Genomic DNA, 14,344 nt, shown 5'->3' on the forward strand with positions numbered 1-14,344 from the left:
TGCTATATGTTATATTTACAAGTTAAGAGAGTAAATCCTAACTATCACAAGGAAAAAATTTTGTTTTCTATTTTTTTAATTTATTATGTATATGAGATTATTGATATTCACTAAAGTTATGATGGTAATCATTTCATGATCTATTTACATCAAATCACTATGCTGTATACCTTAAACTTATACAGTTCTGTATGTCAATTATATCTCAATAAAACTGGAAGAAAAAAGATTTAACGTTTTTCTAGTGTAGGAAGTACATGATATATTTCTTTTTGATTCATAATAATGGCAATGGTGTCCCAAGAATGTAGGTTCCCCTAAGAAACTCATTTGCCCATTTTTCTAACCCACATCTCAGGATGAGAACATCAGGAACAAAGCTCTGCTTGATACCAAAAATCGTGTAGATAATTTGGTGAAATGTCCATGGCAATATGACTAGAAAGAACAGGTCTTCTACTTGAGAGAAAACAATGAGTACTGGAAAAATATATAGTAGAATTCTGCATTTCTTATTTAATTGAGGGAAATTTTATGGTTTTATCAATATAATTGTCACAAGCAATCCATTTTGTAATTACCTACTAATCAACAACTCTAAGCGAATCACCAGGCTAATAGCATCATGGATACAAAGATGATTAAAAGAAGGCTTCCACTGGGAAGTCTATGACTAACTGGAATGAGAGGGCAGAAAAGAGGGAATAAAACAACTGCTAAAAAAATATAAGGTGGAAATTCTGTTTTCATAAAGTAGGTGAAAATGCCCTGGGGGAGTCTGATGATGATGGTGCCTTCCATTTACTGAGTCCTTTCTATGTGTTAGGCACAATTTTAAGCATTTTCAGTGGATTATCTTACTTAATCCTGAGAGTAACCCTGTAACATTGGTGATATTGAGCTTAGATATATTCAGTAATGTATACAAATCAGTGTTCAAACCTGAGCTGTCTGGCTCCAAGAGTGCGCATTCTGGCATTAAGGTCTGAAAGGTTTCAATGAAGAGAAGCTGTTTTTTTTATGTTTTAAAGTCATAAAGAAGGTAGGGCTGAGTTGATAAGCCATTCAAAAAAGAAAGGAGACTGAAATTCAATGTGTGTATAGGATTAGCTATTTATATTCATAAAAATATTAACAAAGTAGTTCTGTCACAAGCTGAGAAATCATAGAAAACCAAGCTGGAAAGTTCCTGAGATCAGGGGCTTACATATTAGGAACAATAGCTTGTGCTTAATTGAATCTCCTGAATTCTTGGGACATGAGGAAGGCCGTGGTTCAGGAAGACTTACTGGGACACAGTGCGAATAAAAATAGTGCAGTGGTTAAAAGCATGAGTCTGAAAGCAAACCACCTGAATTCATGTCCCAGCTGCCAAATCTGATCCCTGCAAGTAAATGAACCCCTAGAAGTCTGTTTCCTTAACCGCAGTGATACCTTCAGTGTTAATGACATTAAATATGACTATGGTAATGAGAATTAAAGTAGGTCATGTATATCAAGTGTTTGCTATGGTACATGTAGTTAGTGCTCAGTAAGTGCTAGCTTTTATGATTAATGTATAAAGGATAGACTGTAGAAAAGAGAGACTGACAGCAGGGATGCAGTTTAATAGGCTCCCAGCAGAGTCCAGATGAGAACAGACACGATCGTGAACTAGGACAGTGGCAATGGCAACTGAAAAGAGGACAGTTATGCAAGATATTTCAGAGGTATACGTGTCTTCATGATTCATTAGATGTGGGAGGCGGACATGTGACTCTGAGTGTTCACGCCTGGCTCACTGGGACAATGACGGTGCTATTACCATATACAGAGCAATCAGGAAGAGGTGATGGTTTGAAGAGAAATCATGGATCCAGAATCTATCTTGATGTATTGACCAAGAATTAAAGGTATTCTTCAAGTCTTATCAATCTACCACCGAGGCAATATTTTTCTCAGGAGTGACACACATATAAATGGTGATAAAGATGATTCAGGTGGTGTATACAGAATTATGACATAGCCTCGAATTACGTGTAAGAAAATTCCTTCCTGCTTCTTCTACCCTTCTGTTTAAATCAAGGAAGTGTTTAACTTTGGTGCTAGTTACCCTCTTCCTTTTCTCTACTGTCTCTTTCTTTCTTTTTCCACATACTCAGAGCCCAGGGAACACAAATATGTGCACTTAAAATTTAAGAACATTTGTTCACTTTTCATTATATTCTTATATCAATTTCTATTTATGTCAAATGCTTCTCATTTTCCAATTATGGTCCTAATGTGAATTTTCCTTTAAAAAAATCATTTTACTAATAACAAGGAATCAATTTATAGAACAAATATACTAAGGAACCCACAGTACAGTCACCACTTAGATATGACAAAATCATGAAAGGTGGACTTGAATGAGTGAAGGTTAGCAATCTCCGCAGTAAACTAGGCCTAATTTTAGGCACTATTCTGTCCTAGTTTTGACAGAGGCTTCTCAAAGGGAGATACATTTACTATAAGTCTAAGAGAAAACCACATTATTGTAATGGTCAAGATTCAAAAAGGCTATAATTTTGATCTTCTGATAACTTCCCAAGAAAGTTGTTAATATAACTTCCTTGTAGATATTAACTAGTTATGGATCCATGCTTTGAAGGTAAGAATGGCATCAGAAATAAAACAAAGATCACACAGAAACTTCCAATCATTACAAAATCAACTGTCACAATAATCAGGCTGCCTGTCGGCATTGGTGTTAACTTTCAACTCAGCCCTTTCTCTTCCCAGAGGCAACTGGAATGATACCACACACAAAAAACAAACCAGCAAGAGCAGGGAGTGTACAAGAAGACCAAGGTGGAGGCTAACCCCCATATTAAAATTCACAAGGAGTTGATACAATCAATTAAATGATGCAACTCAATATCAAATCTGATATCAATACGGTTTTGCTTTGATTTTTCTAGGAAGAGTGATAGCCTTGTGATACCTTGATAAATTTTCTTGCCATGCTTTAAGTAAATAGAGTATTTTCTTTTGGATGTATCTCTTATTAGACAGTAAATACTCTAGATTATTCTCAGTTTGAGACTTTGGGAAGGGGATGATGTCAAACCCTATGATATAAAGCCAACACTTCCCTCACCACTGTTTGGTTTTAACGCCACTCTGGGCTTAAATGACTGAACAAAAGATCTGCTAGTCATAAATTTGTGGGTTCTGTTTTAGGGTGCTGTAATAACTATACAGATATGAATATACAACAGAACTTAATGCCCAATTTCTTATTCTGGAAGCATACAGACTTAGAGGTTATTTTTACATGTGCTGTCTCACAGATGGAAGACCTGTTCTAAGGCAGTCCTGAATCTGTTTTGGGACCAAAATAAAGACTGTTCTAGTACTTGATGGTCAGTATTTCCAATGAATAAGCGAACATAAGGCCACATTTTAAAAATGAACTAGAGCATTTCTTTGATTTTATTTCAGATTCTTTTTGCAACATAAGAATTTTTTTTTTGAAGAAATCTGCAAATGCCAAAAACAATGTTAGGTTTTTGATTTAGAGGATGATGCTTATGAAGGTAGAATCTTAAATTTCCATTTCTATCTAGGTCTGTAATTTGTTTCTCCTTGTACAACAGACCAAGGCCTTTTTCTAAATTAGTCAACACAAAAATATGTCCTATTAATTTCAGGAGGAAGACAATCAGGTATGCATAAATAAATCAATAGAAAACAGCTTAATTCATGGTAACAAATACAAAAAGTATGTCTTAATATGGTAAGCTATGAACACAATGTTTATATTTGAAATTAGGACATTTAAATTCACATAACTTTAAAAAGGAGCAGCTGGAATAATCTATATGAATATGCACTCAGGGGCTCTCCTGGTGGCGCAGTGGTTGAGAATCTGCCTGCCAATGCAGGGGACACGGGTTCGAGCCCTGGTCTGGGAAGATCCCACATGCCGCGGAGCAACTAGGCCTGTGAGCCACAATTACTGAGCCTGCACATCTGGAGCCTGTGCTCCGCAACAAGAGAGGCCGCGACAGTGAGAGGCCTGCGCACCGCAATGAGGAGCGGCCCCCGCTTGCCACAACTAGAGAAAGCCCTCGCACAGAAATGAAGACCCAACACAGCCAAAAATAAATAAATTAATTTTTAAAAAAATTTAAAAAAAATACACACTCAGCATTGCACAGGGTTTGTATTAACCTATAGCCACCCATGAGACAGATCTGGTCTGGAAATATGTTTGACTTACCCCACATGGTTTTTTAAATCACCTTCAATTAATACCATTAAAAATTATGATATTTGATATAAAAATACTATAGATTTTTAGTTTCTCTTGAAAAAAACTGAAGTCCTGACCACATTAGGTCCCATGCATACTTGATATTTATAACTAATACTATTAGGCACTACTACTTATTGAATGCTAAGTGTTAGGTATCATTCTAAGCATTTTACCTTTTTTTTTTTTTTAAATACATACAGTATGACTGTGAGGCAGATCTTTTGTCCACATTGGTTATCTGTGAGAGCTGGTCCCCTGAGAAATTCAGTAATTTCTTAAAATATGTAGCTGGTAAATGATGGAGTTGGGATTTGAACCCAGGCCTGACACCAAAACCCAGTCCCTTATTCACTGATGAAGTCAGTTCAAAATATTTAATTACTGAACATGGAATTAGTCATATCCACTCTGGTCACTTTTCTGCATTTTTGAGAAGTTAATCTTCTCCATGTGATACTTTAAATATGAAATATATTTCTTAAAAGAAACATTATGCCTATTAAGTATTTTCTTCTTTTTAATAACTGTTACTTATTTTTCATAAGGGAATTAAGCAAATAATTTGCTTATCCAATTTGAATCTAATTTGCTTTAAATTGATAAAATCCATTTATATTTATGTATTATACTAGAATACCAATTATAATTTTCTCTAGAAAATGAAAACACTTCATTTAATTTTCTGAATATCATTTCTAGACAAGTGTTGAAAGCTTCTAAATCATATACACCAGAATTCAAACTCTGGAAGGGTCACTCAAAATTATTTTCAAGTGCATCTTACCAGAAGTTGTCTTCACTACTTCAGTGGTATTTCTCAGTCCAACAAATGAAAATTGATAAAGCCTCCAAGATCTTGTGTCACCCACTTCAACAGAACTACGCTTCCATTGATAGACAATTTCTTCACGTGGATAGCCATCTGCCATGAGATAAGAAAGCACACATTTTAAATGATTAAAAATGAACATATGTGGCAACCACCTTCTATGAACAAGACACTGAGGGAGATACCAAGAGAGATAGTTTTGACTTTGATGAGGATCTTGGACTAAAGAGCATTACCATACGAAAAATCAATACAATTTCCTATATCCTAATGGAAAATTAGATTTAAAAACCATGAGGTCAAAATTACCCATGAAAAGCACTTAAATTGCATAGAAGGTATACTATACATGGTTTTGTATATACTATACACATACTTTACATTGTCTGGGGTAAGATATAAAAAGTAGCCAGTATATAGTACATATGCAAGATATTGTTTATGGTGAAACCGAGTCAACAGGGCAAGATTTTGAGAGTCATACAGAAAACAGAAAATAATGGAAGAAAAGCAGACTCAAATCCCTCCCCAGGGCATGTCCTTGGAATAGAAGATGATTGGGAAAAATTACCTCAACTATTTACATTATTCTCTATCTCAATTTGTTGAGGCTTCATTTTAATATACACAGAAATCTGCAACTAAAAGCAGTAAGTAGAAATGCCGAGGGGAAGATACCAATGAGAACTATGTAGATTCCTTACAGCTCAGTTATGCTCAGCCAAAACAACAGAAAGCATTCATGAAAGAAATATTACACTGATAATATAATGATTATCAGTACCTTTTCCTAGCCATAATATCCCAGAAAGCTTTCTCAATTTTTCTTCTAAATTATTCATTTACTTATGGGGATGATGATCATACTTATTTCATGGAATTGATGGTCAATATATATTTGCTAAATGCATAAACATAATTTTATAAGTAAGCTGCAGAATAAACTCAAGTAAGATAGATAGATAAATGATAAAACTAGAAATCTTCTCAATTGTTTGTCTTCTAATAATGCTGTGGAAAGGTAATTTTGATTATGGAGGCTGATTGACTTCTTGGAATAAAATCCCTTGTTTCCTTTTTTTCCTTTCTTTTGGTCCAACTCTTTGTCCACTATATTTTATTAATAAGAAGAAAGAAAAAAGAAAGCCGAATCCCCAGATTGCTATTGAGTGGTGGTAGCACGCTGGTAGGGCTGGATGTGGTGAAAACTGAGAATACGAATGATAATATTAAGGAACTTCCTATGGAGAACATGTTGGTGATTGAATTGTTTTAATAGCAATAAGTAATATTAAGTTGATTTTGGGTTCAGAAGACAATTGTCAATCAGGAATCTGATGGCATAGAAATCATTATTTCTTAAGGTTTAGCTGACTCAGTAGAGGAGTAGTCCCAGTTGGAAAATTAAAAGAAAAGAAATCCAATCTCCTAAACCTTAGGTAAGCTTTCACTAAAAAATATTCTATTCTTGGATGAAGTAGAACATATGAAATAAGATTTATAATGGAAATTTTTCTCAATATATATAATATACAGTGAAGTTTTCCTTCGGTTCTCTCTGGAAATGATGTTTATTGAAAACAGGTGATTGGTTTTCTCATCTTTTTTCTTTCTTTCTTTTTTTTTTTTTGAAAGTATTGTTATTATGATTTAGTTGGTTCTTAGGAGTCTCCATCACTCCCTGGCTGGGAAATTATACCTATATTAAAAACTTAAAACTCATAGCCAGTTTTTCATTCTACCCAATATGCACAATGACAGTCCAAAAATAAGAAGGAGGTGAGCAATCTAACACAAATGCAGAACAAATAGTGAGGCAAACGTAGGGGAAACTGAGGCTTCTTTTCGATTCAGACAGAAAATATCTGCGAAGGTTACTAAAGCTTAATTTGTATTAGAATCATCATGCTCTTCTTGCTATAGTCTATTATCTGATGATAATAATAATTAATAAAATAATAGAGCTTTTGATTAAATCTTATTATGTGTGAGGTAGTGTACCAACCATTTTACATATATCAACAAAACAATATTGAGGTGAGGCAGGTCTTATAATTTCTATTGGGCACCTGTGTCATGAACTCATTGAGAGATTTAGTAATTTGCTCAAGTCTTTAGTGATGGAGTTGGGATTTGAATTGGACCCACATGACACCAAAAATCAGCATTTTGCTCACTGGTAGATAACTAGTTTTAGGTATTACTAGAACTCCAGGTGGAAGAGGTAATTTTCAATTTTGTTATCTTTATAGATATATCAAAACTGGAATGAACAAACAACATTGTTGGATCTCTGTGTGTCCTGATATGTAAAGGGAGAAAACAACTAGCAAATGTACTGCTACTCTCTTCTGGACCCGTGGAGGGAGTGGAGATGTATAATGCACATTTACCTCTTTCTACTGAGGCCAGGACAAGCTTTACAATCCTTCTCAACAAAGGGCTCCAGGAAACAACTGCCAGCTTATTAAAAGTTTATGCCTCAATGAAATCTATTCGTAATTCCTGATAAAATAGATCCTTTTTTATGACGAAAGAGATTGTCAAAATCTTCAAACTCAACAACACTGCTTAATGCAATTTTGCATTCTGTTTAAGTCTCCCAATTAACTGATACTGCAATCAGAAAGACTAAGTGGTGAGAGCGGATGCAGAATATAGAATGAGTATTACTTACAACTGGAGAATTCCAAGGGGCAGGAGTGTTCATCCATTGGAAAATTGTGCAACTGTAATTGGCACTCAGCATCAATTGTCAACCTAAATAGGAAGATATGAAACATGAATAGAAAGATTTTAGACTGTTTTAAAAAATGTACATTAGCACAATTTCTAGTGACCATTTGTTTTTATTCCTGGAGAGTATGTCACACATTCTTATTGATAACAAAAGGTGATCCTCACTGAAGAAATTCACCAAGTCCAGGAGAAAATTGTTTAAGACTTAATGTAGTCCACTTACTTTCAAAGACTAAACAATAGGATCTCGTTGACCTGCAACTCCATTTACTCAATATTTATCATCCCATAATTTTTTTGGCAAATTAATCGCACACATGAGATTGCTCAGTGAATGCACTTAACTTACTGAATAGAACAAACTGTTTTAAGAACTTAAACTCATTCACTGTTTGCATGTAAATGAATGCAGATAATTCTCAGATCTTATCTGCTAATTAAAGCAGAACTTTCTCTTTATAAGTACTTGTTAGCTGTTAGCTTTAAATTACTATATGTGAGTTTAAAAATACCTATGTTTCACAATGGAGTATTATGCATTCTTACAAAGGAACACTATAAAGGCATTATATAGGGTGTTAAAGAGTAGAAGAATATCTAATAGCAATCAAGAAATGTTAAATACATATACACAGACATATCAGAAAAATGTTTGCCAATGAGTCTCAATTATTTTGCCTCTGAGGTGCTTACTAAACATACAGATTTTCTTTCCCAGTAGAGCCTGGGACTCTAGGAGGGAGAAAATTTAAAGGAGTCCTAGATGTTTTGACCACCTTTGGGGAAGTATGAGTATATTGTTAAATTGTAATGGTGATGGGTTGATGATTTTTTAAATTTCATATTTGTTACCTATATTTCTTACAATTACAGATATCAATCTTAAAGTAATAAAAGTTGTTTTATAAACATTTTATATTAAAAGTTTAGAATAAATTTTAATTGGGGAGATTTTATTTTTCTATGGTATGATAGAGCAATTACTGATCTCAAGATATAATTAATAATCATTGAGCCCTTAATTGTCTGCATGGCACTGAGTAAGGTGAATTTTTCTCTCATTTAATAAGAGTTATTATGGCTTTATGGTACTTGGACTTGTCCAAAGTCACAAATCTAGTGGCATAGTTGAGATTTGAACCCAAGATTATGTCTCCAAAGCTAGAGGTTTTAATCACTGTCACTCAGTAATTATATGCTCTTCCAAAGAAAAGATTAGTTTTATTCATAAGTGAAATTATAATTAAATTAGATATTTTATTAGTATCATTTCTCCAAATTAAACTGGAATTGTTAAAATTGAAGATAATGTAGATTGCAGATAGGTACATAGATATATATCTATGTGTATACACACATATTCATAACTCATTATAGATAAGCAACTCATTATAGATAAACAACATATTCATAACTCATTATAGATAAGATAATGCTTATCATTATAGATAACCATTATAGATAAGAATAAAATCATCTCTCTATATAGACTGGCAAACTCATTCAAATCTTGAATGAATCTTATGAGAGATATTTTTGAGCTGGGGTCCATAATTTAATATTGTACAGTGACTCTGCAAGTTAATACAAGTGGAAAAATGACTATAGTATTATGAGAACGATAAAGGAACTTGAGATAGTGTGACTTTACTTAATACTTCAAAAGTTAGACTGAGTTCTTATTTAGCAGACAAAATTTGATTTCCACTAGAGTCTAATTCCAGTCATTACCTTACATCTAATTTAATAAATCCCATGATGAAATCAAAATATATGCAATGAATTTCTTTTGTAATTGTGGCTCTTTTTTCTAGTAACTGATATAACTCTGATGATAAAGGCTTTGGATTCAGTTTAAAGTATTATATTTTATATCTTGAATATTACCTATGGCATAAAATATATGTTAGAAAGGCATTTAACATTAACCATTTTGAAGCTACAAGTTCCTGGATAGTAGGACCTAGAAGAATCATACTATTCATAACTATTATTGAAAATATATACAAATAATTTAAATATCTGCTGTGCTTACTTTTTTATTAGGCTCATGTCCCTGTGAGAAAACAGAGTTCTCACATCAAAGAAAATGTTATACCTATGTCCTTTGAAAAAGTTCATTGATAACAGAAAAAACCCTAATTTTGTATCATCACGTACTATTTTGATCAAGCATGCCAACCCTGATTTAGGCTTGACATCTTTCGTTCTTTTTGTTTTAAGAGAACATGATTGATCTTTGCTTTATTCCCAGCAATTACTCCTTTCCTTTTCCAAAAGAATACCTTAAAGTGTAGAGCACTCGACCATCATTCCAAATTCTCAGCATCCTATTGGGGGTGGTTATCCAGTGTGCATCGGCCTTTTTGGAATTTCTGAAGAAAGTGTCTGGAATCCAGATTTTCCCCACCATGTTGCTATTCAATCGGAGGACTTTAATGGTGCTGTTAAATTTCAGACGTCTGTCATACCATGTTTGGGCAAAAAATATATCAATTGTATATTCCTGTTTTAAAGAAAAAGATGAAATGGAACATCTTTTATACAGTAGGATTGTATTGTAGAGCATTTGTGTGTATTTATCACATATGTTCTCAATGCCAAAACAAAGCAAAGCTACTTTGGCTTTGAATAGTCCAAAAGAAAGCAGAAGCTTGGCTAAGGAGACTCACCCATCTTTTGTAGACAATACATTATGAAAAAATAGACCTAAGTGAATTCTGGTAAAAGATCATAGCCCTGACACAGTTGTTTGCATTAGGTATTTATGGAGCAGTTTCTCATGTTATTTTGGGCCAGCTTATTCTTTGCCACGGGGGCTGTCTTGTGTAATTTAGGATGTTTACTACCATTCCTAGCGTCTACCTACTAAGGTGCCAGTAGCGCCAAAAACAAACCCCACCCCCAAGTTGTGACAACTAATAATATCTCCAGACATTGCCAATTGTCTCTTGAGGAGATCAGTTACTCAGGTTCAAAAACCACTGCTACAGAGTAAAAGAAAGTCCAGAACCGTTCTCAAAACAGTTCTAAACCAGAGCTCTGGAAGCTAAGCTGCCTCACCTCACAATTAAGTGAGGATCCTAGAGAATCTATCTTGTTAGGCAGTATGAAGATAGAAAAGGGGAATACACTATACACAAAAAGCACTTTGTGCCCTGTCTGGCAGACAGCAAACATCCAAAGTAAGGTAACTATTTTTAGTTTTTACTATTACAGTTGTTGTCTTCTTTTTATAAACAAGAGGAAATGCACCAATTAAAAGACAATCTTTACTACTGTACTAATCTCTATCACAGAACATATTTAAAAAGTGCTATGATGACAAGTGACTCTGTAATAATTATACCCTCATGTACGTATATATCACTAAAGTGGCAACTTTAATCAAAGAAAAGAAAGTGTGATGTGAATTAGTCCTGGAATCATAACACCCAAGATCTAATTTGCCTATCATATTTAGATATTATTTAGTATGACTTTATAATTCTATTTTAACCATGTCTGTAAATGAGAAAATTAAAGAACAAACCCTTGGTGTTCTTAGAACATGACCTCCAGTGTTCTTAGAATATGAGAGTTGGGGGATGGGAGTCATTCATATTTCCTAGTCTAATCCCCTCAACCCACCACCATGTATGATGAAGAATACAAAAAATCAGGATGAGACTATAATCTCCTTCCTTTGACTAATTTGCATTGTTCTGGATTATATCCTTGCACTCCTGCCCCTGTATCTCACTGTAATTCACTACATTGTCACTGGAGTAAGTCATACCACTTTGTTTACTGGTTAATTGCATATTTGCAGTCCACAAGTAATGAGAGGGGAACTTCTTCTATGAAATTCTTTATCAACTAATCAGTGATGTGCCAACAGGTAGAGTAACTCAATAATTTTTGATCCACATTTTGGCAAACACACACACACAAACAAAAGGTTTAAAATTCTTTAAACCAGCATTTCATAAACTGTGATCCTGGGACAGTAGTTCTGGGCACTAGTATTCCTGAAACTGTAAGTTCTGTGTTTAAATAAACTACATATATAGCTGATTCTTCTTAGATATTTACAACTTGCATCAGAATTTTAGTTGTAAAGAAGTAACATGTTAGCATTTGTTTAATAGTTAAACAAGCAAACTTACTTGCATGGAGTATGCAGGTGGTGGTATACTTTTTTTTAATCAGCCCAGTTGAAAGCAATAAATGCTTTTCATCTCTCTGACTCAGCAGAGCGTCCTTATTGCTTGCTTGGCAAACACTATTTTAAAGTTACAGTTATCACTATGTTATGTTATGTTATGTTATGTTATGTTATGTTATGTTATGTTATGTTATGTTATGTTCTACTCTATTCTATATAGGCTCCAATCTAATTTCTTATTTCAGATTTGGATAGAAAGCTTTATAAAAGAACAAAGTTACATTTATTGTTAAATCTAATGCACTATTTCTTCTGAGAAACAATTCTGATTTGAAGCAAACTATGACCTCTTCACACCTTGAATATTCTAAAAAGTAGTAGAGCACTACCAAATAAGCAGCGAGTGTTGAATTTTAAGATTATAGCATTTACCCAAGGTAATTTTATACATATGATCACATTTAATTTTTGTAACAAATAATTTAAAATAATTATCTTTATATTACAAGGGATAAAAAAGGATCTGAAAGATTCTCTCTCCCTTCTAAATTTTTTTTGTTGGTATAGCCCTTGCTATTTCCGTGTTACCACATTTCCTCTCTAATATGTTAATAAAATAGACAAACAATTAGAAACTTACCATATTGATAGCATTCACTGGACCAATGCTATTCACATACATGTCTGTGTGAATTAATGTTGGTTTCACTGTAAAGAGAACCATAGAAATATGTGCATATGGAGAAGCATAATATATTAATGCTTAGTCCTTGTTATTCTAGAAAGATTGACTTATTTTGCTACATTAGAAGTGATTTATTCACAGCTAACTTGTTGCTAATGACTAATTTGCTACATTTAGCTATTTATTTTCAAAGAAGTATCTTAAGCACATAAATACAATAACAAAGCATAGCAGAGTTTTGAAACTGATTATCTTTTTAAGACTATATAAAAATGAATAAATAAGAAAACACTGCTCAGATTTTCTTCATCCATCTCTCAGATATCCTGAATTTTATTATTTTTCCTTTAAGTTCTAGAATTGATTTGGGCATTCTAACTTGACTGGGCCCATATAGAAAAAAATAGCTACTTAGTGATCTAGAAATTAATATGCATTAGAAACATGGAGGCATAAAAAGCAACAAGTATTATGAATTGTTTTTGAAACATTCCTCCCTGTTGATTCCTTTTATGATACTTTATCCTCATTCACCTCTAGCCAATACAAAATCAATCTTCCTCAATGATTTAATGAATTCTGTGACTCATCAAATAATATGAGGAAACCATATGGAAACCCAATACACACCTATTCGTCAAAGAGGACTGATATTAAAAATCATGTAGTATTACATCCATGGCCTAATGAATATGCTCCATTTTCATTTAACATTTAATGAACGAGGATTCGTAATACCATTCATTCTGGGCTTCAATTCAACAAGCACATTTCTCTCATCTTTATCCATTTTCCTTGAAGTGCCATGCTGTAAGTCTCTGTGACGGATTGGATCCTTCACTCCTCCCTGCATCTGTACCCTTGCCTTCACATCAGTGAGGCTACTTCTCTGCCTCTGAACTTTGAGCCTGACCATCTGACTTGCACTGGCCAATAATATATGGACGAAAGCATTAAGCCTTATGAGTTTCTATTTTCTCTCTTGTTCTTTGCTATTGTCATGAGGAGGATACTTCTAGCTAGTCTGCTGGTCCCAGGAGTGGAATGAGAGTACAGCTTTCTTAAATGAGCAGCTCCAACCTGGCTGAGCTTAGATTAGACCACCCCCAGCAAAGTGCTAAATAAATGCTTATTACTGTATACCACTGAAATTTTGCGGTTGTCTGTTACACAGCTATATATAAGCAGTATGTCCTTTCTTTTTTTTAAATTAGTTTTTATTGGAGTATAGTTGATTTACAATGTTGTGTTAGTTTCAGGTGTACAGCAAAGTGAATCAGTTACACATATACATATATCCACTCGGTTTTAGATTCTATTCCCATGTAGTTCATTACAGATTACTGAGATCCCTATGCTATATAGTAGGTTCTTATTAGTTATCTATTTTATATATAGTAGTATGTGCTTGTTTTTGATGTTTCTTCAAAAAGAAGTTGTCACTTTTCTTCTATAGTCTTTGTCTGAGATGTCTAGGAAAATTTAAATTTCTATCTCTCAAGCTAACTTGAAAATCATCTTTCTTCATTTTGAACTTATCAGTGCCCTGTCTACCCCCAGACCTGAATGCTGTTTATACATTCTTTATTTTTACAGTATTTAGTAAAAGTATCATTTATATCCTTCTGGTTATTGAAATGGGCTGATGCTTTCTCCTCATGTGGT

The 14,344-nt window shown here is 33.7% G+C and overlaps 1 protein-coding gene across 4 annotated transcripts in view; it reads right to left on the reverse strand.

Annotated features, from left to right (window-relative positions):
* The window catches only part of GABRG2 (gamma-aminobutyric acid type A receptor subunit gamma2), a gene marked incomplete at both ends in the record, with an annotated part of 122,413 nt that overhangs the window by 79,581 nt on the left and 28,488 nt on the right, over positions 1-14,344 (reverse strand). For 3 of the 4 annotated variants that reach the window (XM_082835211.1, XM_082835210.1, XM_082835209.1), the window contains 4 exons: positions 5,064-5,201; positions 7,786-7,868; positions 10,133-10,353; positions 12,635-12,702. In XM_082835211.1, the coding sequence (XP_082691337.1) occupies positions 5,064-5,201; positions 7,786-7,868; positions 10,133-10,353; positions 12,635-12,702 (510 nt within the window). Of the gene's footprint in view, positions 1-5,036; positions 5,202-7,785; positions 7,869-10,132; positions 10,354-12,634; positions 12,703-14,344 lie in introns of all 4 variants that reach the window. The other variant, XM_082835208.1, reaches the window with a different exon arrangement.

The sequence above is a fragment of the Leucopleurus acutus genome (assembly GCF_964270905.1).
Source record: "Leucopleurus acutus genome assembly, chromosome: 3".
NCBI classification, from domain to species: Eukaryota; Metazoa; Chordata; class Mammalia; order Artiodactyla; family Delphinidae; genus Leucopleurus; species Leucopleurus acutus.